This window comes from Eptesicus fuscus, chromosome 12 (assembly GCF_027574615.1).
Source record: "Eptesicus fuscus isolate TK198812 chromosome 12, DD_ASM_mEF_20220401, whole genome shotgun sequence".
Classification (NCBI taxonomy): Eukaryota; Metazoa; Chordata; class Mammalia; order Chiroptera; family Vespertilionidae; genus Eptesicus; species Eptesicus fuscus.
Genome location: NC_072484.1, coordinates 51,889,063 through 51,916,198, shown reverse-complemented (window position 1 = coordinate 51,916,198; position 27,136 = coordinate 51,889,063). Strand labels below are relative to the sequence as shown.

The following is a 27,136-nucleotide window of genomic DNA, read 5'->3' as shown; positions in this document are numbered from 1 at the left end:
ACTTGATCACAGGCCTCCAGAAACGAGCCCATTTTCCCACATTAGCCACCCGACGTGAGTGACCCGGCAGAAGTCATGGTGGCTCTCAGCATCGTCCGCTGCCCCGTCCCGTCCACGGGGAAGTTAGTTTTTCTGCAGGTTCTGGAGCTGGGCCTGCCGGGCGTCTGCTGTGACGGCCGCAGCTGCTGGAGGGAGACCTGGTGGTTGTGTTGAACCTTTTGTGAAGCTGTGGGCCCAGGTGTCACTGGGGAGTGTCACTGGGGAGTGTTGCTGGCTTGCTTCCTGAGCTCTGGTTCGTTTGCCCTTCTGAACTGATCAAGTATTGTCATTGCCAGTGACAAGGTATCTTTGGGCACTGCACTGACATTTCATTCATTTATTCTACAATTACTCATTAATTACAATACCTGACTTACCTGGAGCATTTACTGTGTGTTAAACACTCGCTTGCATTAATTTAAACCTCACAAAATACTATAATGTGGATACCATGACCATCATTTCCATTCTAAAGATGAAGAAATGGGCTGGGGAGCAGAGAGGTTAAGACCCTTGTTCAAGGTTGCACAGCTGATCCAAGTGAGTGGCAGAACGGGATTCCACTTCCGTTTGTCTGACCTTGAAGCTCAAGGTCGAGACCTTCTTTCCCAGCGCTGTGAGTCCCACTGTGTGATTGGTTCTGTGCCAGTGTATGGGATTTAGTGGGGAGAAAGCTCAATATTTTGGGGGCCTGCCCTCACAAAATATATTGTCTAACATGCGATTGTGTGATGGTTTAAAGAAGTGGGAATAGTAATGCGTCCAGATGTGTGTTGAGATAGGGCTGGACCCTGCAGAGTGCTGGGCAGGGCCACTCCAGGGGCCCAACTTTAGTCTCATGCTAAAGGGGCTCAAGTGAGGCCCCTGAGAAGAGCAGTGACTGATGTGTGGCAGGGCCCAGAGCTACTGAGAGTGTGTGTTCTGCTGGGGTGTGGGCAGGACACGAGGTCATGAACTGGGGGGCCTGGGGACATGTGTTCTCGGTGCAGGATATAGCCCTTTAAACCCAGGTGGGGAGTTTGGCCTCATCTGAAGGGTGTGAACACCTGTGCAGGTTGCCGTCTTGGGCTGCCCAGACATGCATTCTGCAACTGCAATTTTGGCTGAGGTTGGAGGGGGTGTGGATTCAAGACTGAATTGGAGATACAGCGAACAGGATGAGCATTATTATGGGATGCTGGGAGACAGAGGTTAGGGCTGGGGAAGACCTCTGGTGTTTGGGGTTGGGTCCTTGGGACTGGGGAGTCCCTCTCACCCCTAAAGTTTAGCTCAGACCATCTGGACTCCCTTTGCAGCCATAACACCCCAATGCAGGTCATCACTTCCCTCCCTACCCTTCCGGAAACTTCCACTTGCCCTGCAGGGGCACTGCCAGCATTCTTTTTTTTCCACCGTGTGTCCTTTCGGGTTCCTAGTTTCCTAGTCACAGTCGATTGTTCAATTCCCAGACGTCACCTGTCTCACAGTAGGCCCTCAGGGATTGTGATGAACCCCGATGTTCAGTGGGAGCCTGCAGGCAGCACTGGGCCTTAGGTCCTGTGGGATCAGACCTTGAGAGAGGCTGCACAGGGTTCTTGATAGGCCCTCTGGCTGCGTTCAAGTGCTTTTCCCTGTGGTGTGTGTCTCAGGTGCTAGCTTTGCGGGACTGGCTCTCCCAGGAGTTCCCTAGGACAGGTGGTGGGAACCAGTCCCCTGGGCAGTGGGTCACCTGGGCGTGCTGCTGCAGGAAGTGACCTCTCTGTGCTGAGGCCGAAGATGCAGTTCCCAGGGTCCTCACTTACAGAAGGGTGTGTTTTTTTAGTTGAAATAGTCACCCACAGATTAAATTTACCTACAGTCAGTGTTAGCAGTCTTGGGAAAGTCTCTTAAGTTTCCAGGGTCGGGCGGCAGCCTGACATATGCATGCAGATCTGCCGCTGCCTCTCTCTGTGCGCTCACATGCTGATTTCTTAAATACGTTATTTTCATGATTTTTATATTCTGTCCCCTAAGCCCCTCCCCATGCCCATTAGAATGCATTCTTATGTTATGAACACACATTTTTAGTTTCTTCAGTAAACATTTTATTTTTTCCTATTTTTATAACTATTAAATTAACTTTTTTTCAAAATAAAATTTATTTTGAAAATTACATAAGGCATTTTCAAAAAGTAGCTTCCAACTCTTTATTCATCTCTAGAGAAACACACACACACACACACACACACACACACACACACACGGAAACATCCATTGGAAATCTATTTTAAAACCCTAATCAGCAAGCCATTTTTATGCCTAAACAATGAAATTACAGTCTCGTCTGGCAAGTTCCCAGTGACAGCTTTGGGAAGAGTGTGTAAGACAGTAACAACAAAACTCTGATTCATTTTGGGCAAAATATGTGGTCAGCGGGGCTGTGCTTTGTGGGGTGACTTGTCACATGTCAGCTAAGACACATGGACGTGTGTTGGCTCTCTAAACTCCCCCCCCCCCCCCCCGTAGCATCTGTGTTACCTGAAGGTTCGGGAGTGTGAACCACTCCTCACAGGGGCCACAGTAAATGGGGAGAAAGCATTTGAGGACACCCTCCCGTGCCCCTACCCCCTGGCTCCCAGAGGCTGAGGGGCTTTTAAAAATAGGACAGCAAAGCCCTTAGTGCCAGGAGGGCTGATAACGTCCCCATAACCCTGTCCCTGGGATGGCTGCCCCGGGCCCATTTTTAAGGGCTAACTTCTGATGACAGTGTTCTTGTTCTTTTTTGGAAAAGAAAGGATGACTGTGTCTTAAATGGCAATTTTTGCTGACAACTAAAAGAGTGGTCACAGAGGTCTGTTGATTTGGCCACTGAGGAGAGCCCGTGGCAGCGGATTACGTTTTAACTGGTTGCTGAAAGGTTTGCGATAAACACCACCAGTGGACTGTGGGCATCGGGAGGGGCTGCTGAGTGGGCCTCCTTCAGTGCAGGAGGAGAACCAGCCCTGTCCCAGGGGAGCCAGGTGGGCCCTGGTCCCTCGCTAGCCTGTCAGAACTCTGTCCTGAGAGATGCCGTGTCTCCCACGTGCATTCCAATGGCGCATTGTTTGTCTGTATTCTGCTTATCACAAGTCAGGTGGAAATGCTTGTTTTTATGGCACATGGTTGCTTTTCAGCGTGGACTGTCGTGGGCCCAGTTGGTGGCGTACAGGTGTTTGGTTAGGTTTCCACAGTGTAGAGGCTTGCCCGCTGTGTGCCTTGGATCGTGCACAGGGTGCTGGGCACGCCCAGGTGCCTGGAGGAGCGGCTCAGACCAGGGCCTGTCCCTCATTCTCTGGAGGGCAGATGGGCACGAAGGTGACAGTGATGATACATCTGCTGTCACCAGGGAGAGGTGGACCTGGCCTCCCCGGGAGGGCGCTGTGGGGTCTGACTTGTGGAGAGGTGGGGAGGCCGCCCAACCTCCTGGAGTCAGCAGGGTTTTCTGCACCCAGGACTCAGCCTTGTGGCCGGAATTTCGGGTGGTTTTGGGGATACGGCGGGGGTAGGAGTGCTGGAGAAAAAGGACAGGACCAGGATGGCAAGAACTTTATAAGGTGGGCCGAAGCGTTTTGGGCTTTATCTAAGAGGCGACAAGGACCGGATGCTGCTCTCTGGAACTGGTCTTGTGGCCACACACACCTGGGAGTGGTGCCCGTGGGGTAGCCAGCGGCACAGACCTTGAAGCAGCTGAGGGTTCCCTTTCTGCACTTTGTTGCTTCTCTTTTACTACGTCATCCCAGTTCTTAACTGAAGACTGGTTTCCTTACGGCAGGCGTCCTCGAACTACGGCCCGCGGGCCACATGCGGGTGTTTTTGCCGTTTTGTTTTTTTACTTCAAAATAAGATATGTGCAGTGTGCATAGGAATTTGTAAGTGCTGCTCACGGCTGTGCGGCCCAGCAGGCGCTCTGCCTCCGATCTTTGCCATCGTTCCCCCCTCATTTCACTTTGCTCCTTGTGCCCACGCTCTCCTCTTTTATAGCCGTGTCTCACGCCCCCAAACTCCCACCAGTCTTTTCTTAAAGATTTTATATCTTTTTGATAAAAATTATTTGAGTGCATAATCATTTACATGGGTTTGTTTTAATTATTTAACACGATCATCATCAATAATTAATTGCTTGATTGTCGATCTCTGAAAGGAAAGGAGCTGCTTATACATCTGTTTGAATTCTTGTGGGTGCCTCATTTCCTTAATTTGGATCGGATTGATGTTTTCAAGGAGGACCATGCGGCTCCATTGGTGGCTGTGACTGCGTCTCTGTTCCCCTGCACACCTCCTTCCTAAGCTCTTCTCTGTGTCTTTTCTGTTCCAGGTGCTCGCCACCCTCCACCATGTGCTCCAGGTAGGACATGCACGTTGTGGTGGCAGGCGCGTCTGCAGCTGGGAAGCAGGAGGCTCCTCTGAACATGGAGAGATAAGACCTTGTCCTGCAGGCCTGCCTGACAGAGAGCCCTGCCACCCTGGCTGAGCTAGCCCGTGTCCTTGAGATGGATCGTAACCAGGAGGCCGAGATGGAGCTGCGCAGGGGCCCCGAGGTGGCTGGGGATAAGGCCCTGAGCCACAGCTGCTGCATTTGCGGCAAAAGCTTTCCCTTCCAGAGCTCCCTGTCGCAGCACATGCGCAAGCACACGGGCGAGAAGCCCTACAAGTGCCCCTACTGTGACCACAGGGCTTCCCAGAAGGGCAACCTGAAGATCCACATTCGCAGCCACCGCACGGGGACTCTGATCCAGGGCCACGAGCCAGAGGCCGGCGAGACGCGCGTGTCCGAGGGCCTGGACGGCTGCACCAGCCCCACGAAAAGCACTTCGGCCTGCAACAGGATCCTGAATGGCGCCACGCAGCTGGACAACAGCAAGATCCTGCTGAGGAGCAGCAGGAAGGAGGCGGAGGGGGCTGCATGCTCTGCGGAGGATGGCGGGGCAGTGGCTCAGTGCTCCTTCTGCAAGAGCAAGTTCGAGCGCAAGAAGGACCTGGAGCGTCACGTGCACCGGGCACACAAGCCCTTTAAGTGCCGGCTGTGCAGCTACGTGACGCTGAGGGAGGAGTCCCTGCTGAGCCACATCGAGAAGGACCACATCACCGCGCAGGTGCCCCGTGGTGAGGCCTGCGTGGCCAACGGCAAGCCGGAGCTGCCGCCTGGGGATTTCCCGTGCGAGGTGTGCGGCCAGGCCTTTAGCCAGACCTGGTTCCTGAAGGCGCACATGAAGAAGCACAGGGGCTCCTTCGACCACGGCTGCCACATCTGTGGCCGGAGGTTCAAAGAGCCGTGGTTCCTGAAGAACCACATGAAGGCGCATGGCCCCAAGGCGGGGAGCAAGAACAGGCCCAAGAGCGAGCTGGACCCCATCGCCACCATCAACAACGTGGTGCAGGAGGAGGCGATCGTGGCCGGCCTGGCCCTCTATGAAGTCTGCACCAAGTGCGGGAACCTGTTTACAAACCTGGACAGCTTGAATGCCCACAACGCGGTCCACCGCAGGGTGGAGGCGGGCAGAACTCGGGCCCTGAGCGGGGAGGGCGAGCTCGGCCCTGCGGACTCCCAGCAGCTCTTCCTCCAGTGCCTGAACCTGTGCCCCGTTGGGACGGGTGCACCAGCCCACGGACAGACCGGGCAGCGGGTGGCCGAGCTGGACCCGGTCAACAGCTACCAGGCCTGGCAGCTGGCCACCAGGGGCAAGGTGGTCGAGCCGGCCGAGTACCTCAAGTACGGGGCGTGGGACGAGGCGCTGGCTGGGGATGTGGCCTTTGACAAGGAGCGGCGCGAGTACATCCTGGTGAGCCAGGAGAAGCGCAAGCGTGAGCTAGAGCCTGGTGCGCAGGGCCCCCCACGAAAGAGGGCAGGCGCACCAGGGGACCTTGCACCCGGGTCCCTGGACCCTAGGCCCACCTCACGCCCCAGCCGCCGGGCTACCACCCCAGCCGGCCAAGGCAAGTCCTCCGAGTGCTTCGAGTGCGGCAAGATCTTCCGCACCTACCACCAGATGGTGCTGCACTCTCGGGTGCACCGCCGTGCGCGCAGGGACCAGGAGGGCGCAGGGGACCGCGTGCCCCGTGCCCGCTGCGGCTCACTCAGCGAGGGCGATTCGGTCTCACAGCCCAGCAGCCCTGGATCGGCCTGTGCAGCCACTGACTCCCCAGGCTCTGGCCTGGCAGAGGAGGGTGCTGATGAGAGCGGAGAGGAGGGTGCCGCAGACCCTGCACCAGGTGAGTGGATGCGCCTATGCTGCCAGGTTTTCCCATGCCCAGGTAGTCTCGGCTCAGGTAGTCCTGCACCCAGGTGGCCCAGGCCCAGTATTCCTAGCTCAGGTAACCCCATACCCATGTGGATCTGCACCCAGGTGGCCCCTTGCCCAGGTGGCCCCATCCCAGGTATCTCTGAGCCCAGATATGCCTGGGCCGATGTTTTGTACCCAGGTAGCCCTGGGCCCCAATAGTTCTTCTCAAGGTATTTCTGAACCCAGGAGGTCCAGGCCTAGTAGCCATGTTAGCCAGGTGGCTCACACTCAGGTAGTTCAGGAGCCCAGATAGACCTGATGCCCAGGTACCCATGCCAATGTGTTTGGGGTTTAGATAGCTCTGAACCCAGGTGTCCCAGGCCCAGCAGCCCCAGAGCCAGGTAGTTCAAGGTTCTGCACCAAAAAAACCCTGTGCCCAGGTAGCCCTTTACCAGGTACCCATGCCCAGGTAGTCTGGGCTCAGGTAGGCCAGCAGGGTGTCCCTGATGTCTGGCTGATGGTGCAGATGCAGGTGCCCGGTGCTCCCCTTCTGACTCCTTTTTGCTCATTGCCCATACGTGTTTGCATAAATGAACACTTTTGACCCCTTGAGTTGATAGTCTCTCGGGGGCATCAGTCATTTGACAGACCACAAGTGGCAGGCTACTCAGGGGGCGTGCTCTCTTCCTGTGCAGTCCGTTCGCTCACCACAGTGTGCATATGTGTGCGAGCACACAGGAGCAGACACAGAAGGCCCACCCGTGGGTGCACACACACGCATGCACACACACGTTCCGCCACGCCTCTTCTCCCCTGCACCAGGCAGCCAAGTAAAAGAGTAACTTCAAATCAGTTTACAGTTATAATTAATCTCCCTGGATTCAGGTAACCCTATGGGTTCAGAGGCAGCTAATTGGCAAGGGTTACTTTCCAAATAGCAGCTATGTAAACATTAAAAGATGCTTGGCTAACTTTGTTTTCATCATTTTCCTACTTTTTATAAATCTTGAAAGTTTTGATACTTTCTTCATTTTTTTTGTGTGTGTGTTTTGGGTAATTCTTACAAGTTCCGGAACTTGCCAGGAATGTTTTTTTTTCCCTTCTCCCTGAAAACTGGTTAATGGATGTTGCCTTTACCTGAAAGGTCAGGGATGATGGAAACCCAGTTGCTTCAGCAGGGCTATTTATGTTTTGTAGGGAGGAAAACACCATTTATAAGTGTACATACAGGTAAGTGAATAATAATACATTATGCATTGACCCACATTTCCCATTCACTGCTTAGTCATTAGCCCTTGGAAGGAGCAGGAGAATACATTGTTCTCTGAAAATGCGTTTCCTGAGCTTTTTTTTTTTTTTTTTTTTTAATTCTTCTATCAGTTTCTCACAAAAATAAAAAAACACAAAAAAATACTGGTGAACCCAATTGTGACCCCTGGGTGGCATTTCAATTTTTGGTGTTCCCCTTTTAAAATTTTTACAACCAGAGATTTTACTTAGTCACATTCTAGTAATAATACTATGCCTACTTTTTGGAGCACGGGTAAAATATTAGGCGAGACCTAAATCTTATTTATTTTTTACTTTGAAGACAGTAAAAAATAAATAAACTTGGAAAGCTTTTAGGCCTGATCCTCACCTGTTATGATAGCAGTCAAATAATTAATCCTAAGCTAATTCAGTAGTGCTTTTAAAAGCAAGATGTTGGAAAGGTCAAATTATTTTCACTATTAATTAGAAATGATTCTTTTTCTCTAGTTCACTAAATTTTAAAGATTATCATTTGCCTCTTAATAAGCTGACATATTTTCTCTGTATGTAATCTATTTTTTGAGATATTTGATTCTATAATGAGGTTATAGATGGTAGTTGAATTGAACATGTTGACAGTAGAATGAACAGAATATTGTAGCTTATTGAGAGCTTGAAAAAAATAAATTTATGGCATGACAGAGGCATAAAACGTTGAAGAACAGTGTGGGTCTGCATGTAACCCCAGAGGATAGTATCTTTCCTCCTAAAACCACCAACTTTTCAATCCTGGTGTTCTTTGATGGTTGAGTGTAGCATTAAATCGCTGATTTGTGGATGCCCCTTAAGGAAAGAGATGTGTGCTGTGTGGACTTAATACTCACCAACCCCTCTCACTTGCAGGGTTTGGCTCAGGCCTCTGAGGAGCTATTTTGGAAAAGGAGATGGATTCTGTCTTATGAAATCTGTAGTTTGTGTTTTGTTTTTTTTTTCTAAAAAAATGCAAATAACTTTGGGAAATACTCTTCTTTCCTGTTATTAAAAGATCGCTTAGATTTTAAAACATCTCAGTGACTTTAAATTCTCATAGAATTTTGATGGGACGACTGGTTAAAATTGTTAGAGCAAACACGGAGAAACGGAGAGCCAAGATCACAGTGGTCTTCATAGGAGTGAGCCTTGTCAGTGGGGGCAACAGAGTTGACATTGACATTCTGATCTTGGTGACCCTTCCAGTAATCCCCATGGTTCATGGTGCCATGATTTTACCCAGAGATTTTTTTTTTTTGACATCCGGGAATGGATCGGAATATTGCCTTTGCATCTGGGGCTAATTTTCACTATTAGAGTGATTAAAAGAAACATACTTTTCCATGAGATATTCCCCATCTGTTGAGTGTTGCTGCCTAGTCCTTCTGAGAGCGCCCATTGTCACATTGCTTTTGTGTTCACTTAAGGCTGGTCCCAGCAGCTCTCATCACCAAGTTCTAATAAGAAGTGCAAAGTTGGGAATGAAGTTCAATAACATAAAACGTGTTATTGAACTAGATTGAAATATTCTATTGAGAAAGTGGCCGGGCCCAGGTAGAAAGTATACTTTTGGAGTTGACGCAAATTAATTCTGTTCGTTAGGGAAGAGGAGCATTGAGAGGGCATATAATTGAAGTTTATAAAAATCAACATTTTCAAACAGAGCAGAGTCAGGCTCTTAGTGGTCATTGCTGGGGACAGTGACTATTCCTTCAAGTCATCAGGCCCAGAAAGCATGGGGATGGATGACTTAGGGATGATAGAAGGCCACCTAGCATGTTTAGAAGGATCTACCTCACACGGAACCCGTGCCCTTAGATAGAGCTGGTGCCATGGTGAGGAGCACCTTCCGATGGCCCTGCCTGGTGCTGGGGGCCACCATAGGTGCTGAACCTGTATCAATGCAAAACTCCCAGCAGCCTGTCTCTACAATTTAGTTGCCTATCGTTTCTGCTAGAATTTATGTGAATACCCCAGGTTTGCACCATTTCTTATTATTCTAACCTCTCCTATCCCATCAAATCCATACTCTATGGAGCTCGCCTCTGTATATATCTTTGTATAATCACCGTTACTTAATTGATAGTAAACCTCCAAGTTTTAGATGACATTGTGTGACTGTTTTCGACCAAACAAGATGCCAAGCTAGATGGCTCAATAGAACTAGGTCCACAGTATCAAATGCAGTTGGAGCAATGAAGGAGATAGTTTCAGAAATAGACAGTATGTCAAGGGAAGGAAAGATAATTAAAGGGAGAAATGAGGTTACTGCATTTTCCTATTTCTCTGCCAGCTGCCTCCCTCCAGGCTACACTCCTGCACCATCTTAATTGAAAGAAGATCCAGTCTTTGGTTATAAAATGTTAGCTGAGTACATGCTCTGCGACTGGCCACTTGTCCCCAGTTGTGCGCTGGCCGGTGGGGAGGACCAGGGTGGGTCATGCAGCCAGCACAGAGGTTGAACAGCTACTGTTGTTTCTCTCTATGCAGCGTGGGCAGTCACGAGAACAGATCAGGGGACATGTTTCTGTATGTCCACCCGTTGTAAGAGGATTTAGAGTGAATCTAGCTAAAAGAAGTAACTGGTGACGACAGTGTTCATGGTTTCACACTTCCCTGAAAACTGAGGAATTGATTTAGTTGGGAATAGATGACGTGAGAGTAGAAAACCTTCATATTTGATTCTTATTCATTATCAAATGCAGAGAAGTTTCTTAAGAAAAACACTCACATGTACTTGACTGTGGAGTGCAGAATGCCCGGTGGTTTAGTCGGCATCTTAGCAACCAGAAATGGCTCTCCGTCAGCATCGTAAGCACACAGGCCTGGTGATGGCTGTTTATGCGGTGCTGCCGTAGCCTGGATGCTCTGAATTACCGAGGAAAATTGAGTTATGATGGGAACAGTGTGCTTCACTGTATTCCGATTCTCCAATACTGATCATCTATGCATGGCATGCATGCTAGTATTTGCTTGAACAGAACACCGTGTTCCCTGCCGTTCCAGAATGAATTTATTATTCTGTGAAAGACATCAGGCTCTAGAGATTATGCTTTGGGATTTTTCTCCCTGTCACCAGGAGGCACATATGGGATGTGCGCACTCGGAACTGTAAAACAAACACCATGCAAACATTTTGGTGTGTTAGCAAAACTCAAACACTTCATTTATTTATTTTTTCTCTCTCTTGTAATTTTTGTTGTTGTTAATCCTCACCCGAGGATATTTTTTCCATTGATTTTTTACAGAGTGGGAGGGAGAGGGAGAGACACAGAGAGAGAAACATTGATGTGAGAGAGACACATCCATTCTTTGCCTCCCACATGTACCCTACTGGGGCCGGGGATTGAGCCTGCAACCGAGGTACGTAACCTTGACTGGAATCGAATCTACGACCCTCCAGTTCACTGAGCCGACCACTGAGCTCTAACCACTGAGCAACTGGCTAGGGCTCTTGTAATTTTTTTGACACAAATATAGTTAGAATCACAGGATTTTTAAGCTGGGAGATGCAAACTCCAAGCTTTGTGATGCCCCTCCCATTTTACCAGTGAGGAAACTGAGGCACAGGGAAACCTTATAATTTGCCCAAAGGCGAGTGGTGTATTTATTCCCAAAGGACAGTGTGGTTGGTGGAAGGCACATAAGCTTGGATGCCTACATTGTAATTCTTTTTTTTTTGTTTGTTTTTTGCAGTGAGTCTTCAGTAAGTTCAGCCCTGTGAGTGTCCCGTTGCCATGGTGACAGTGTGGGGGCCATGACGCTCATTGAAGGGGTTGTTGTTAATGTGTTCCTATGTGTGCCTGGCATCGTGGGCGTCCTGTAGGCACTCTTTATGACACTAGAGTTAGAACCAGAACAGGTCCAGAGGGTCCAATTCCCGGCCTGGGAAAGGGCTCCTGTCCCCGTTTGCCACTGGAGGGTAGAGGCACATGGTCACAGGCTGGCTCAGCTCTGTCCAGGGTCCAGATCCCCGTGTGCTCTCACGCATCCATGGGCAGGATGGGATGGAGGCAGCTCGGCTTGCTCTGCAGAAGAAGCTGGTCTTCTGCGTGGTGGGTACCGGTGTCATCCTGTCCCAGGAAGCTGCTTGTGGGAAACACCGAGCGGCCATTCTCTAAAGGTGAAATTAATGGTTTTCCTGGATTCCAATAAAAACGCGTGTGCTGTGTTTACAGAGCCTTATTTGAGGTGACAACGTCCCCGCCTTCGCTCACATACCGGATTCCTTTGTGTCAGTCTCCGTGCCCTGCTAGTCTTCGTCTTCCTCAGTGTGCCGTATGGGTGACGGGGCTGTGATTTTAGCTCCTTCCCTGGGGTTTAAGGGTCACCTTTGCTATTATGTCATGGAGAGGAGCACTTGACCTTCTCCAGTTCGGACTGGAACTTGTTCCTCCTGACAGGAAACATCAGGACTCCTCTTTGTAGATTTTATCCATCAAGAGTGAATAGAAAGAGCTGAGTGTGGGTCTTTCACCCCAGTCCCATCAGGAGTGACCTTATCTGTGAAGGGGCGGATTGCGCCAGGTCGAGGGGTGTCTACAGAGTGAGTTGCTCTGATCTCGCTTCTGAACCATGGGTTGCATACTATCGGGGTGTGAGGGGGGTTGAGGGTCAGCCCTGGAAGAAGAAGAGCCCCTGCAGTGGACATGGGCTCACATCTGGTCAATGCAGCTGGGGCCCCTCCCAGTGCATTGACCCTAAGATGGTGCCTTGTCTCAGCGCTGTTCTGGACGGACACATATCACTCTCGCCCATATTCCCACCACTGCCCTGTCTGTGATTCTGTCTGTTCCTCTGTACCTGGGATGTGGCACATCTGGCTGCATCTGCTTCAGGCCATTGCCAGTATTGTTGAAGCTCAGACACTGTCAGGTTGCAAGAGGGAGAGTTCTAGCTCCTTACAGGGGGGCCTTCTAGGACCACAGCCGGGGCCCTGATACCCCACCCATTTCCCCTGCTGCACCTTCACTGTCCCCCAATATCCTCTCTGGAATGCTCCACTCGCCCTCTGTGTGACCTGAGCGTCCTGTCTCCATGGCACACATACTGGACACCTCTCCCGCCATCTTGGCTGATCCCTTCCTCTGCCTTGTCACCCTAGAGTCTGCACTTGTGGCTTCCAGGCAGTGGCCCTCTCTGTTCCTAGAACATGTATGTCTGCTGCAGGTTTTGGGCATTCGTCTTGTGCCATGTCACAAGGGGGCCCTCGGGCTGTCCTCTCTAGCGGGAGACCTTCTGTGCAGTGGGGAGAAACTGCAGAGACCTTCCAGCCCCTGGCCCATGTGACCTGTGGCCCCGTACTGAATTCTCAGGCTGCTGGGAAAACAGGCCCCCCTGTCCCTGCCAGGGCTGAGCCCATTGCGAGTGGGAGTGCAGGGGCCAGGCCCAGGAACTCAGAAGGAAACCCGTCCCCCGTCTCTGGAGTTGGGATGCCCTCCCAGCAGGCCTGGTGTTCTGGGGTCAGAGGCTCTCTGCTCAGTGGGCTGCTGTTTCATTTGCATCCACCTTGGCCGGCTTGCTCCTAGGGGGTGCACTGAATTATTTAGTAAGTTTAGACTCTTCAAGCACTTAGGTTTTATTAGCTGAGTGTTTTTGTTGTGTATGCATCTCTGGCACATGTTTTAAATTTTTCATTTGTAAGTTTAGGGTTATTTTCCTTTTTGGTTCTTAATGTCCTGTGTGCTGGACAGAATCTGAGGCCAGTTTTTCACAAAACCTCTGTAGGCTATCACTGGAGCCAGTATTTGCATACAATTTGCATAAGCTCTGCATATTAAAAGCGATTGTGGTTTTAGATTCAGATTTTACTAGCAGTAAAAAGGCAAGAGGAGGTGTATTCTTCTCGGGTTAAACATTAACCACATACTTCCACTGCTGCCAGATTCTGTGTGCATGGTCAGCACCGTGGTGTCCAGTATCCTGGTGTGTATTCACACAGGCAGCCGTTGATTCGAGGGAAGAATTCTCACAGATTAGTAAGACATTTGGGCTAACTGCTAGCTGCCAAATATGTTCCCGTAAAAATGTGCAGATCAGAGTATTACTCATGTTCTTTCTTCTGACTGCAGAATAATGACTTTCAGCACAGTGAACAAACTGCATTCCAAGTGTAGTAGGATTGCTGTTTTCATCTAAAAATGCAGTTGGCTATTGAAATGTATCATTTGAAACAGTAATTCAGTGGGACCCTCCGATGCCTTGACCATCCTCTGGAAAATTCCCAGCGTGCCTGACTCTCATACCCGAAACCTGCTGGAGAGTGGTGCCTCCATAATGGTTCCCCAGTCCAGCGACCGAGCCCAATGTTAGCATTCTTGGAGCAGTTCGTTCACTGGACTGACTGTTAGAGAACTTGTGTTTGATTCCTAAATGATGGTCAGGCTTCCAGCGTGACGTCTAGTTACTGTGGTTCCCTTGATTTAAAACTCGCCTGTATTATTATTATTGGTTAAGAAATGATTACTGCATGATTCATGGGATAGGATTTATACAGACTATTTTGGTATTAGACTAGTGGTGGGGTAGATTGAAAATTTCTAAGAAATGTTCCTGGGCACTGTGTTTTTTGTTTTGTTTTATTTGTTTGTTTTTTGAGAAATGATGATGTTTGGTAGGGCAGAGCAGAGCTATGGAGATTGGAAACAAGGCACAAACCCCTAAAACCTTCTTGACTGACAGAGAAGGATCCGCAGTATCCGCAAAATGCAGCTAAATATGTCACCTGAAGATGACTTGCAAAGTTCTTGAATGCCGGGGTGAGGGACTCAGTCACAGAGGTCTGACTTGGGAATTTTGGAGGCTGAACCGGAAGCTTCTGCACAGGTTGTGCTACGCCAGGAGGAAGAGTCTGCAGTTTCCACGGTGATAGCCCACACACCAGCGAGAATCAGATTCCTGAGATTGTTTAGGAGCCCCAGCGACAAAAGGGCACGTGCTTGAAAGTTAAGAAGAGATAAAATCGCCCAGGCTGGACTGCCCTTTCCACTCTGGGTCAGAATTTCATGATTTTTTTTTTTCTTAAGTTAAAGATCTTCCTCTTAGAACTTAAAGATCTGCTATTTGGTGGGGAGGGTGTATTGCTGTAGATGTTTGTAGTTTTCAGAGCTGTGCCACACCTGTGAGCTGGCTGTGCACGGCTACAGTGCCACACCTGTGAGCTGGCTGTGCACGGCTACAGTGCCACACCTGTGAGCTGGCTGTGCACGGCTACAGTGCCACACCTGTGAGCTGGCTGTGCACGGCTACTGTGCCACACCTGTGAGCTGGCTGTGCACGGCTACTGTGCCACACCTGTGAGCTGGCTGTGCCACACCTGTGAGCTAGCTGTGCATGGCTACAGTGCCACACCTGTGAGCTGGCTGTGCCACACCTGTGAGCTAGCTGTGCCACACCTGTGAGCTGGCTGTGCACGGCTACAGTGCCACACCTGTGAGCTGGCTGTGCACGGCTACAGTGCCACACCTGTGAGCTGGCTGTGCACGGCTACAGTGCCACACCTGTGAGCTGGCTGTGCCACACCTGTGAGCTAGCTGTGCACGGCTATAGTGCCACACCTGTGAGCTGGCTGTGCACGGCTACAGTGCCACACCTGTGAGCTGGCTGTGCACGGCTACAGTGGAGATGAGGGCCTGGTCTTTTCCTTCCTGCCATCTGTCCCAAGGCCAGAGACCAGAGACAGAATCTCAGACCGAGGCCCCTGGACCCAGGAGCACCAGGAAGGGTCACCTGGAGTTGCCATTGTCATCCTCATAGCCCTGTGCCCTGTCACTTCTCAGCTCCTTTGTTTGACGTAATTCATCCAAATGATGTGTTTATGTTAGTTGAGAACAAGTTATAGAGTTGCCAGATTTAGTAAATAGCAGTATAGGATTCCTGTCAAATATGATTATCAGGTAAACAACGAGTCCTGTTTCTTTTTATTTATTTATTTATTTAATTAACTAATTTATTTTTTACATTTTATTTTTAACCCTTTGCACTCGCTTGGTTTTTTCTCGATCCCTTTATTCTAATGCTAACCGTGTCGAGTCACACTCGACATCTGAGTGCAAAAGGTTAAATTTTATTGGGGTGACATTACTCAGCATGAACATATAGGTTTCATGTGTGGATTACTAATTTACAAAATCTGTATATAGGACCATGTGCCCACCACCCAAAATCAAATCTCCAGTCACCTCATATGAGGACTCCTTCCTTCCCCCACCCTCCCTCCCTCTGGCAACCACCATACTGCTGTTTGTGTTCATAAGTTCCAGTTTTCTATTCCACATATGAGTTAAATCATATAGTTCTTAGCTTTTTCTGTTTGACTTATTTCACTTCGCATAATGTTCTTAAGGTCCATCCATGTTGTTGTAAATGACGCTATCTCATCCTTTCTTGTGGCCATCTAGTACTCCATTGTGTATATATACCACATCTTCTTTATCCAGTCCTCTATCGTAGGGCACTTTGGCTGTTCCCAACTACTCTTGGCCACCGTGAATAATGCTGCAGTGAACATAGGGGTGCGTATATCTTTGCGTGTAAATAATATAAGTATGTCTCACGTAGTATTTGAGACATACTTGTGCCCCCAAAATTATTTGTCGTGCTTCTGGAATTCAGATCACCTGGCTGTCCTGTGTTTTCTCTGGGAAGGGTCTCGCGGTTAGGCCTCTGCGGGAAGCTTGTGTCACTTCACGCACGTGGAAGTGTCTGGTCTTGTTGCCTGTCTGTCTGTGGTTGGCTGATTATAGCCCGTTGAGCAATCCTTGGTGTGTTTACTGCCGACGGGAGATTCTGGTTCTCTCACCCTGCGAGTGTTACAAGAACAATTAGCTGAGGAAGAAAAGGGGGAACTTTTGGTGGAGTTTCTCTTTTTCCAGTTTTATTTGCTAAAACTTTAAGTCCAGATATAGGCTCTGTTGAGGTTCAGTGCTATGGAAAAAGAGATTGAGAAGAATAAAAAACTACCTTTAGTTTGGTTGCTCTATTAAAAAATAACTCAGTGTTTTCTAACAGTTGTACACAGTGCATCAGGGTGGTGTGAGATACTTGAATGCTCTGTACAGCACCGAGGACCTTGACCTTGAAGTTTCCTTTCAGTCTCTGAAGCGAGTCCTGGAGGATGATGCTGTAGGGGTGGCCTCCCGGACACAGATGACAGTCACTGGAGAGGAAAGGCCTGTCTTTTGCAAAATGTTTTAGGAGGTGTTAATGAGTAACTTAAACTTGGTAAATGAACACAATTATTGTGTTAGCTTTGATGGCTTGAAATAACTGCATGCCATCATTTCAGCTGATACAGATTTTATTTTTTAAAATTTTACTTTCCAACTACAGTTGACATTCAATATTATTTTATACTAGAGGCCCAGTGCAGGAAAATTCGCAGTCCAGGACCCCCTCATATCCTGGGGGATCGGGCCTAAGCTGGCAGTCAGACATCCCTCTGGCTGCCCGGGAGCCCTCATGGGATGTCCGACTAACAGCTTGGTTGGACATCCTTAGTGCTGCTGTGGAGGCAGGAGAGGCTCCTGCCACCACCGCTGCGCTGGCCAGCCATGGGCCGGCTTCTGGCTGAGCTGTGCTCCCCCTGTGGAAGCGCATTGACCACCAGGGGGCAGCTCCTGCATTGAACATCTGCCTCCTGATGGTTAGTGAGTGTCATAGTGACCGGTTGTTCCACTGTTAGCGTCAATTTGCATATTACCCTTTTATTATATAGGATTAGCTTCAGAATAGTCATGGCGATGTGAAGTACAGCATAGGGAATATAATCAATAATCCTATATAATAAAAGCCTAATGCTAAGTGTCTGACTGTTCGACCGTTGGCGAACTAACCACCAGGGGGCAGGCGCTCTGGTGGTTAGCTTGCTGCTGGGGTCCAGCAGATTGGGACTGGACGAGATAGGCCGGACACGCCTTGGAGCCCTCCCGCGGTCCCTCCCCGTCCCAGATTGTGCACTGGTGGGGATCTTTGGCCTGGCCTGCACCCTCTCGCAATCCGGGACCCCTTGGGGGATGTTAGAGAGCTGGTTTTGGCCCGATTCCCGCAGGCCAGGCCGAGGGACCCCACTGGTGCATGGGTGCACTGGGCCTCTAGTATCATAATAACTATGCAAGGTGCTAGGAGATCACTTTGGAAAGTTCTGACTTGTTTGGAGTTCTGTGGGTGGCGTTTCTGAGTGGAGGCTGTTGGCCTCCCTTATGTTGGCATTGTTCTGTGGTGGATGCCAGTGTCCCTGGTGTATCAGAAGGGCCACAGTTTCTCCCTGTATTTGGGACATTGGCAAATGACCCCAGAGTCTGTTAAGAGTTAAGGTGTGAATGAAAGACTCCAGTCCTAACCACTGAAAGTATGTCACATGCATAGATCTCTCTCCTTAATCCAAATTCAAAAAAGTCCCAGGAGTTGTACTTGACATATAGGCTGCCCAGACACAGACATGTTTTGTGATCTCAGTGGTACATCCTCTATATGTGGCTGAGGTTTTCTAGGACTTGTTCTGCTCCCCCGCCCCCCCCAAGCAGTCTGAGGAAATCAGTGGCCCCATTTCTTCTGGTTCTAAATTGATTTTGCCTAGGGATGGCCTATCCTCATGTAGCTTTGGTTTAAAAAACTGCTAAGCGAATATGTGTGAAAAAAATCCATGGCAAATCACTGTTCTCTTGGGAATCTTTGTCCCGTGCTTGAACTGTTGAAGAATTACTGACGTATTAGTCGTGGATTCCACCACGCAGACAGAAAAGTCATAAAAACAGTGGCTCCTCCCACTCCCCCAACCTAACAACATGCAACGAGATCTCAGGTTCGCTGGAATGGATTGGTCTGTGATGGAACTAGGCTCTGCATCCTGGGGTTACTTGGAAATGCGGTCTTGGTGAGTCAGTTGAAGGTCCTAGCTTCACCTGAAAGTGGTTTGGAGGCGAGCGCCACCTCTGCCAAGGTACTTTTTGACAAGTCTTGTTGCTCCCCTGTCGTTTGGGGCCAGTTCCTGTCAGTCAAGGCTAGTAAGCATCCGTGGAAATGTGCGACCTGTGTTTTACTGTGATGGTTCTTTTTCTTGTAGCTTAGCACTCACTGCATTATAGGCTCCCAAAGGGGAGAGGGAGGTTAATTACATTAAATGAAGTTATTGTTGGAAGATTTAGTTTCTACCCTTCTTGTGTCACATGTAAGGATAATCCAAGAGACAGTCTTTTTTATCCTGTTTTTTAAAAATACCTTAGGCTAGTGAATTTCAGGTAGTGATCGGGGTGACTTCTAGTGAAAGACACTGTCCCCAGCAGTGATACAGTATGTGGGGGACTCCTACAGCACTGGGAAAGAGCAATCTAAAAATTCTGTTGTCTTACTGACACATTTATTTCACCAACAAACTGCTTATCCTTTCATTCCAAAAGGTCGCAGTTGTATTTGACCACTAGGCTGAGTGAACCTTTGCAACTTGGTAACTAGCAAAACTATGGGAGTTCCCATTTAATAGGTAAGCCCTCCTTTGACTATTTAAATATCACTCTCTTCAGAGGTTGAGATGATGTAAATAAAGCTAGAAATGTCCAAAACTTACGCAGAACCTCACCCGGCAGTGATTCCATAAAAGGAACTACGTATTTCTGGTTTTAGGAATAATAAAATCGTCGATGCAGTATTTTCTCTAATTGAAAGCTCCCACGTTTATATAATTAATTACATCCAAAAAGGAAGGAAAAAAAAACAACAACAACCCTTTCTAGTTTTATTACTTCTTGGCTTCAAGTAGCAAAGCTTTAGCAGATGTAAATTCTAAGGTGGGTTTTTATGGAGGATTACTTAATGTGATAGGGTAAGGTCGTAAAAAATGGTCCTTGGATCTGGCACCCATTTGCACATTTTCACAAAGCAAGTATTCCAGAAATTGATGCTCCGCTTGCAAAATACCCTGATCAGGACGGCATGTCATGCAAGTTTTCAAATCTGGTCAAGGCAGAAGTGATTTCAGATTTTGAAAGTTTCTCCAGGTTCCCGGAGTCGTCCTCCGGGCTTCGGTCCCCGCGTTTTCCTGGGCTAAAAACATGCCGAGAGTGCCGGGAGGCACAGAGCGTGAAACCGTTGAGGCTGGGCTGGGTCCGGTCCCTGCCTGGCTGGGCCGAGAGCCTGCCCTTTGAAGTCGGGGACCAGGGACCGGATGAGCCATCAGTAGTTGTTACGAGTGGAAGCCTGCGAGTTCAAAGCAGCTCCCAGAGAGCGCTGCCAAGTTTCATCTCGGAGCTCTGCGGCAGCCTTCAAATGGCTGCACGCTGACAAGATCGTGGCGTCTGTTTATTTCTCAGTGTCCCCGACCGGCCTGACCCGCGTTCTCCGTTATTTATGGAGGTCTTTCGGGCTACGTCTGCCAAGCATGAGAATGGCTCGATAGTCCTGCCTTCCTTTTCTCTTGGTTTGATTGTTAACAACAGCTGTAATTTGGGATGAAAGTTGCTCTCCCCCTTTAATTTGGAGACAGAGTGGAAAAATGAGGGAGTATGTGTTCTTTTATCTAGAATCAACCCAGGAAGGAGGCATATAAAATATATATATTAAAAAAATATATGTATTTTTTGCCAAACTCAAGACTCAGAGTTGTTGTACTTTAGATGAGACTTTAAACCTTGGTCTCGGTCACTGTGGAGGTTCCGGTGTGTGGTTGTACGTACGAAAGATGACCTTCCATTTACTACTCAGATGCTGCAGGTGAAGTCCGAGTGGTGAGTGTTGTAAGAACTGCTGGTGTCTGTTTCTTGAACCTGCAATGGCCTTTGGGCTTGGATCAAGTTTTAGGGTTTGAAACTGGATCCAATATCTTGATTATAAGCCAAAAAGCCCAAAGCAGTAAGTGTGGATAACTTGCGGATCTTCTATTGGGGTTATTAATGGGAAAATTCATGGCTTTTGACATTGGGTAAAGCACGTTCAACATTCCCCCATCGGCTTTGCCCGAGGACACGCCGTGACATGGAGGTGGATTTGGGCAGCGGCACAGCCCCTGTAAGAGAGCGCGAGCGGCCTGTGTGTGACGGTTCTTCCTGTGGGACGGGCTCCTGCAGGGGCGCCCTGGACCGCCTCCGAAGCTTTTCTCACTTTATAAAGATCCTGCTGCGCGGAGGCTTCGTTCCTAATGAACGTTGCTCTTTCCCGAGTCCTCCCCCCTCCAGTGAGATTCAGTGATTCCATGTGCAGGCTGGACCCTGACCTTGTATGCAGAACAGCGTGCCTTTCGTGGGGGAGGACGGGCCGTGAGAGGCTGCTCCTGTGAGTTAGCCGGCTTCCTTCCCGGTGACTGAAGACAGTTGCTGCCAGGATCCGGACTCATTTGCAAACAGAGCTAATTGGATGTTGGAACCGAAGTGACAGCTTGAAGCTGCTCCTCTTTGGTGGGGTGGGTGCGAACTTTGGAGGAAGCGCCTTGGGAAGGAGGGTCAGCCTTCCTTCCTTGCGGCCTGGGCGCGGAGTGTGGGGACTGAGCGGAGGCAGGAGCTCTGAAATGAACTCCCCTCAGGACGCGTTACTCACATCCCTGATGCCGTCCCCCTGGTTCTCTGTGCAGGTGAAATGACAGATGACATTTCCTGTGAGCTCTGTGGGCACACGCTTCCCTGGGCGGCGGAGGGCCCGGCACACTGTTCCTTCCCCAGCGGCTGGTTCCTGAGAGCCTGGGTCCTGGACTCAGATTCAGAAACCACGGGCCTGGAGCTGGGGGGCTTGCCTCATGGACCAGACACACAGACGGCCCTCCACTTCGCCCGACGTTGGCCAGCTCATGCTGTGGTCCCTCAGTGACGAAGCCTACTGGCTGCTGTCCAGGGCAGCGGTCGCCAACTGGTGGTCAGTGAGGTTTGAAAGGTTGGCGACCGCTGGTCTAGGGTGATGGTGCAGGAAAGGGCTCTGGGTGGTGGGAAGTGGACATGGAGTGGGCGTGGCTAGGTGCCCACGCCGGAGCGCGGGCTGCTGTTGCTGCATCCGAGTTAAGTGGCCAGCATGTGGATACCTGGGCTCATGTAACTGTACTGCATCACACATGCCTTCGTATTCTCCCTCAGCTCTGCCTGGTTAGAGCATCAGTCCTCGCCCTGGTGACCTGATCCTCAGCCGAGCGGACCTGTGTGATTCCTGCCCAGGGCTGGGCTGTGTGTGGGGTCTGGGACGCTGGGCAGGAGCGCGCAGGGTGTGGCGTGCCAGACGCGGCCGAGCAGGAGCTGTCAGCGCTTGCCGAGAGCCGCTCGTCCTCTGTCTGTGTCCTCACAGCGGAGCTGCGGTGTGGAAGACACTGTGACTATTGCGTGTGACTAATACAGTTTTTCCCAGATTCTAAAAATAATAACCGTTTCATTTTTGCAGCTACATGTAGATTTGGTGTGTGTGTTATATAATCATACAGTCCATAGAAGTCTGAACACAGGAAAAGATGGAACCCGTGTGTGCGCGCTGCTCAGCGCATGCTGGCCTGTAAGATTGGTCACTTTTAAGTTTCTAAGGGTATGGACGGGTGCCCTCAGCTTTTAAAAACAGCCTTAACACACACGCACACACGTTTTCTCCTTCAAAGGACGGTGTATTCCTTTGGTTGACATTCTGGACTTTGTAACTGGCTGTGGGAGAGGGAGCGAGTTCTCAGGACTCAGGGTCATGTGTGTAATTATCTGGCTGGACAGTACTGACCCCACGGTCCTCCCTGCCTAAACCCTATGGCTCTCTTGTGGGAAATTGTGTGCATGACTGTGTGTGCAAAACGGGTGTGCACCATGCGACTTCCTGTGTGTGACTACATTGAGAATAGCACATGTGGGACTGTGTGTGTGTGTGTGTGTGTGTGTGTGTGTGTGTGTGTGTGTGTGGAGAGAAGCATCAGGACAGACAGGCAGACTCGGACAGAGAGTGGGATGAGATGTCGCGGGTTGGCGTGGCCAGTGAGCGTGGCGGTGATGTCCAGGTGGTGGCAGGGTGACTCAGCAGCGTGGATCGCCAACGTTGTGAGCACAGTCTGTTTTCAGATGTGGTTTACGACTCTCCGCCCTGTGGTGCTACTCGGCCACCGCAGGCAGCAGACCTGCTTCAGTCCTGTGTGCAGGCGTGAGCTGCCAGCATGTGTGGGAAGTGAAGGGGGACAGGGACGCAGCAGCCTGATGCAGGTGTTTTCTTGGTTGGAGAGAAGACAGCGTAAGATGCCAGAGTCGCTAAGTGGTTGCTGTTCTTAAAATTGAGTTTCGGGAACAGCAGCTGCAGCTTTTCCAGGCACCCCCGGTTCTGCAGTCGTGTATCTTGCTTGTTGCCTTAGCGACCTCAGTGTGCTCGGGAGGAGCTGGGCCGCTGTCCCTGAAGGCACTGTCCCCTCACCTGGGTGCACAGGCAGAGCTCCGATCACACGGGCCACGGGGAGGTATCCTGGACGTGGACGGTGGAGCAGGCAGAGCGAGGCAGCGTGGCGGAACCTTCTGGTAGGCCCTGGGCCTGCTGCCTTCATCTCTGGGCGGTCACGTTTGTTCTTGGTTATTTGATTAGCACCCATCTCCCCCTTCAAGAACAGTGGTGTGTGCTTTGCTCGCTGAAGTCAGCAGGAGGCGTTGCCCTGGCGTTTGAAAGGTTTTATTTAAAGAGCGAATAAATGAATTAGTATCGAACATGATGGCGTCCTTAGCAAGTAGACGATGGGGCTGAGATGTCCTGTGCCCTCAAAATATGTCCTCAGAGAGCCGCCCCACCCCCTGGGGGGGCCGCCGTCCTCTCCCACGCATGGACATATACACACGTGCACCCTGCTGCACGCACAGGCCCTGCGGTATCCTCGCTGCCCAGGAATCCTCTCGCAGTCAGTCTCAGAAATGCTGGTTTTCTTTGTCGCTCTTCAGACGAGGCCACGCTCCTAGGCAGGGAGGAAGGCTGTGGGGAGCTCTGTGGCCGAGCGCATAGCCGGTGACCCATCATTTCCTGGCCCCGTGGTCCTCACCTTTGCCCCAGATAGCTCCTGTCCTGAGTCATTTCAGGCTGGCCGGCCAGCTGCAGGGCCTTCTTAGACAGCCACGGAAGGGACGCCAGGCCAGAGGGGGGCAGCGGGACCGGGCCGAGGGCACTTCCTTTTCAGTCCGGCTAATAGGATTTGTTGGAAAACCCTTCACATAGCTTTACAAACCTCTAATTCATAGATGCAGGGCTCCTGCCTAGCCAAGGCCTCCTGGAAAACAATCACAGAAATAAGATTTTGCAACGCCTTCTCAAAATAGAACTATGACTCAGTGATTGAGAAAACCCACGTCAGTAGCTGGGGCTTTCCAGAGATGCTCGAGCCTCTGAATGGCATGGTGGCCTCGGGGCTGGTGATTTTTCTGTCTTGACTTTCAAAACTGCATAAATTGGAGGTGAGCTACAAATTAGGGGCACAACTGAAGATACACAGCAAAGGGGATACATGTATTGTCTCTTTAGATAAAAAGGAGAGGAAATAAAACTGAGGGATGAAGACATTCACAAACGAGAATGTATATGTGCTTGTTTTTTCACATTTAAAGAAGAATACTGTCATTATAGTCCTATTTCAGCATAGTATGTGGCTCAGGCAGCCTGCCCGAGATTACAGAAACATTTAGTGATGGAGTTTGAGGAGAGTTGCTTAAATTATTAAGTAAAATATATAAAGCAGTTCTTTCCACTCAGTTTCTCTGGTGGAGTGGGGCTTTTGAGATTTAATATTTCTGTAATAGTTTGAACTTGTCATGTAGGAGAGACAGAAAATGCGCACATTTTATTCTCATTTGTATGTTTACACCCATAAAGGGCTGTAACATGCCTGTGCCTGGCCTCCTGCTGTGGGAGAGATTACTGGCCACAGAGGTGGTGGCCCACCTGGCTCACAGGACCCACAGCCACCCCTCCGCCGACGGCTCTGTCACCCACAGGTGCTGGGCTGGGACCGGCCATGCTCTCCCCACCTGGAGCCCTGGCAGAGGGAGAGGCTGTTGGATGAGGCGAGGTGGGATGCTCCTTTGATCGAATTTAGCTCTGTTAAATAGTAGTTTTCCCTTTGTGGGCATGGAGTTATAGCAAGTTCCGGCAAATGCTCAGAGTGGCTGTGGCTAGCACATTCAGTCCGCTTTGATAGAAGACACACGTGAAAATACTCAAGGAATGAAAATAATTTCAGTTTTGACCAAGTTCTGTTTGGGAAGGGATGTAACCACCACGCCTCGCACGCACTGTCTCGTGCACCCTGTGAGGTGCCCCGCCTGTGTCGTCTGTCTCCGGGCAGACTGGAGGGAAGAGCCAGCTGTAGAAATGGTTTCCCTTTTCCTCCCTACTCCTTACACACAGTCTTAAGTTATTACTCCTGGTTTTCCGACTCGAAGCCCCGGGAGGGCTAGTAATGTGCATTGATGGAGCAGGGCAGCGTGTCGGGCACACGGGGCAGCAGCCCTCACTCGTGGAATGAAGGGACGCTCCCCCAGCTGGCGTAACTGGAGGAAGGTGATTTCCCATATTAGCCTTGGGATCAGACCTGGCCCTGGAACTAGGACTCAGACCTACAGACTTGAGTCTCCCCATGATAGCGTTCTTCATTAAATGAGCCTTGCCGCCTTAGACTGGATACGGTGCCCACACCCCGGGAACATACCTGTTTTAACTTGGAGAGGAACTGCTTTGAAGCCAATGTAAAAATACCGACTGGGAAACGTTTTAAAATTAGTTATTACTAAGTCACTAAAATACTTTCAGGCAGTGACTAGATCACTAAATTGAATAAATCTTCGCAGCTTTGGACTTTTGGAGGTACTATAATGCTGGTCCCCAAAGTCTAATGCATATGGATGTGTTATTTTATCTAAATGGATTTTTTGCCAAATAATTCCAGTATATCATTAATTTAAAGCTCTCCATGTTTTAATCCTCTTAAAATATTGATGAAGGAACAGAAACCAAAACGGGAGATGCTTTAAGACCCTCTGATGAACCGCCATTCTGATGATGCATGGCCTGAAGCTGTGTTTCAAAAGAAATACGCCCGATTGTATTAATGGGTCGTAAAGCAAGTTCTTGGTGCCTGTCTTTCACTAATGAATACCTGTTGTTTAAAAGTAGATGCCTTTTCCATCCCCTTTCTGGAATCCGGGGACCACCCACATAGCTCCAGGCAGGAGAGGGTTATACATTGTGCGCAGGCGCCACCTAGTGGCAGAGGCCAAGCATGGCGCCGGCACCAGCGCCGCTGGGCTGGAGGCCTGCTGCCCTCACACAGCACAGACCAGTCCTTATGAAATGGCCTTTGTTCTGCAAGTCAGACACGTGCCTGACTTTAAATCTGAAGACTCTACTAGTAAATCAACTGTTTTTTTTTTAAAAGGATCATTATAATTTCCATGTAAGTGCACAGAATTTGGGTTTTGCATTTTCGGATAATTAAGCAAGCAGAAAAACTTTGAAACCACATATGGCTATGTTGTGTGTGTGCTCATCGTTGTCACACTGGAGATTTACAGGGTTACTTCTCTTCCAAAGTCTTTCTGGGCCCCTGATCCCTTAAAACACTTCTCGTGAAGGAGAAAGCACAGGCGGTTTAAGTTAAGTGCATTCTTGGTAATGCTTGGTGAGTGATTAGGACTCCATGTCCACAGGAGCGGTGTGATTGGAGGAGGATGTGAAACCGGCCTGGGTGCCCCTCCTTCCTGCCCTTCTCCTCACTGTTCACTTCCTTGTTGACATTTAAAACCTCCGAGTGCTGTGAGTACCTTCTTCTCAGCAGTTACATGGACGGTTCCTTGTTAAGGTTCGACTGCTCTTTTCAAGCTGGAACTGCTCCTTATTTCCCAGCATGGTTTGTAAAGTTTTGCTGGATGATTTCCTTTCCTTTTCACATGTCTTGGCTTTTTTTTTTTTTTTTTTATCCCCAAAAGGCCAAGTTACAGTTTGCTATTAGATTTTGGGGGTGAAGGAGTGTGTATAAAACGTTACAGTCACATTCAAAGTAGACTTGAGTTCCTTCACTTCAGCCTGGGTTATAGTTAGAAAACAACCCCAGCAGCCCCAGTGATGTGGTTTTATGGTCCAGTCAATGAGGAAGCAATTAGTAAGATCTAGGATCCTAGAAGGTGACTGTGTTTTATGGCGGGCAAACTACTGTTTAGTAACTGAGAGCTGTGAGTAGAACTGGGTATTTGATTAACCTTTAAAAATGTTGATTTTGTAGTCACCGGATAGGAAAGCTTTTGAAAAATGTCTTTCCCGGATTTTAAACTTCAGATTTTCTTGTGTAACAAGGTTACTTCAGTTAGAAATTCAGTATTTAATTTGTAACTTTTTTCTTGAGAAATCAAAATATGACTTCCAAAGTGATGAAATATTCATAAAGGTTTCTATTAATGTAAATACGTCACCGTTTTGCAAGTGATGTTAATATGATAATTACTTAAAATGGAAACTTGTATACTGTATTCTATTGTACAGAAGAAATAGCCGGAACAACTTAGGGAACAAAATATTCGTTCATGTATAAGCATTTTAAGGTAGGATGACTCAGTTTTCACAGTGTGCTGATCCCATCATTTTTCTTATGACTTAGACTTTACTCTTGTTGTTACTGTAGTTCACGTTTCTTGTGTCGT

The 27,136-nt window shown here is 49.3% G+C and overlaps 1 protein-coding gene across 3 annotated transcripts in view; it reads left to right on the top strand.

Annotated features, from left to right (window-relative positions):
* Positions 1 to 4,466: 4,466 nt before the first annotated feature.
* Positions 4,467 to 27,136, top strand: part of ZNF516 (zinc finger protein 516) — a 45,659-nt gene continuing 22,989 nt past the window's right edge. For all 3 annotated transcript variants that reach the window (XR_003615879.2, XM_028139331.2, XM_008160400.3), the window contains exon 1: positions 4,467 to 6,246. Coding sequence is in view for 2 of the 3 variants with exons in the window: in XM_028139331.2 (XP_027995132.2) it covers positions 4,527 to 6,246 (1,720 nt within the window). In the remaining variant the exon portion in view is untranslated. The remainder of the gene's footprint in view (positions 6,247 to 27,136) is intronic.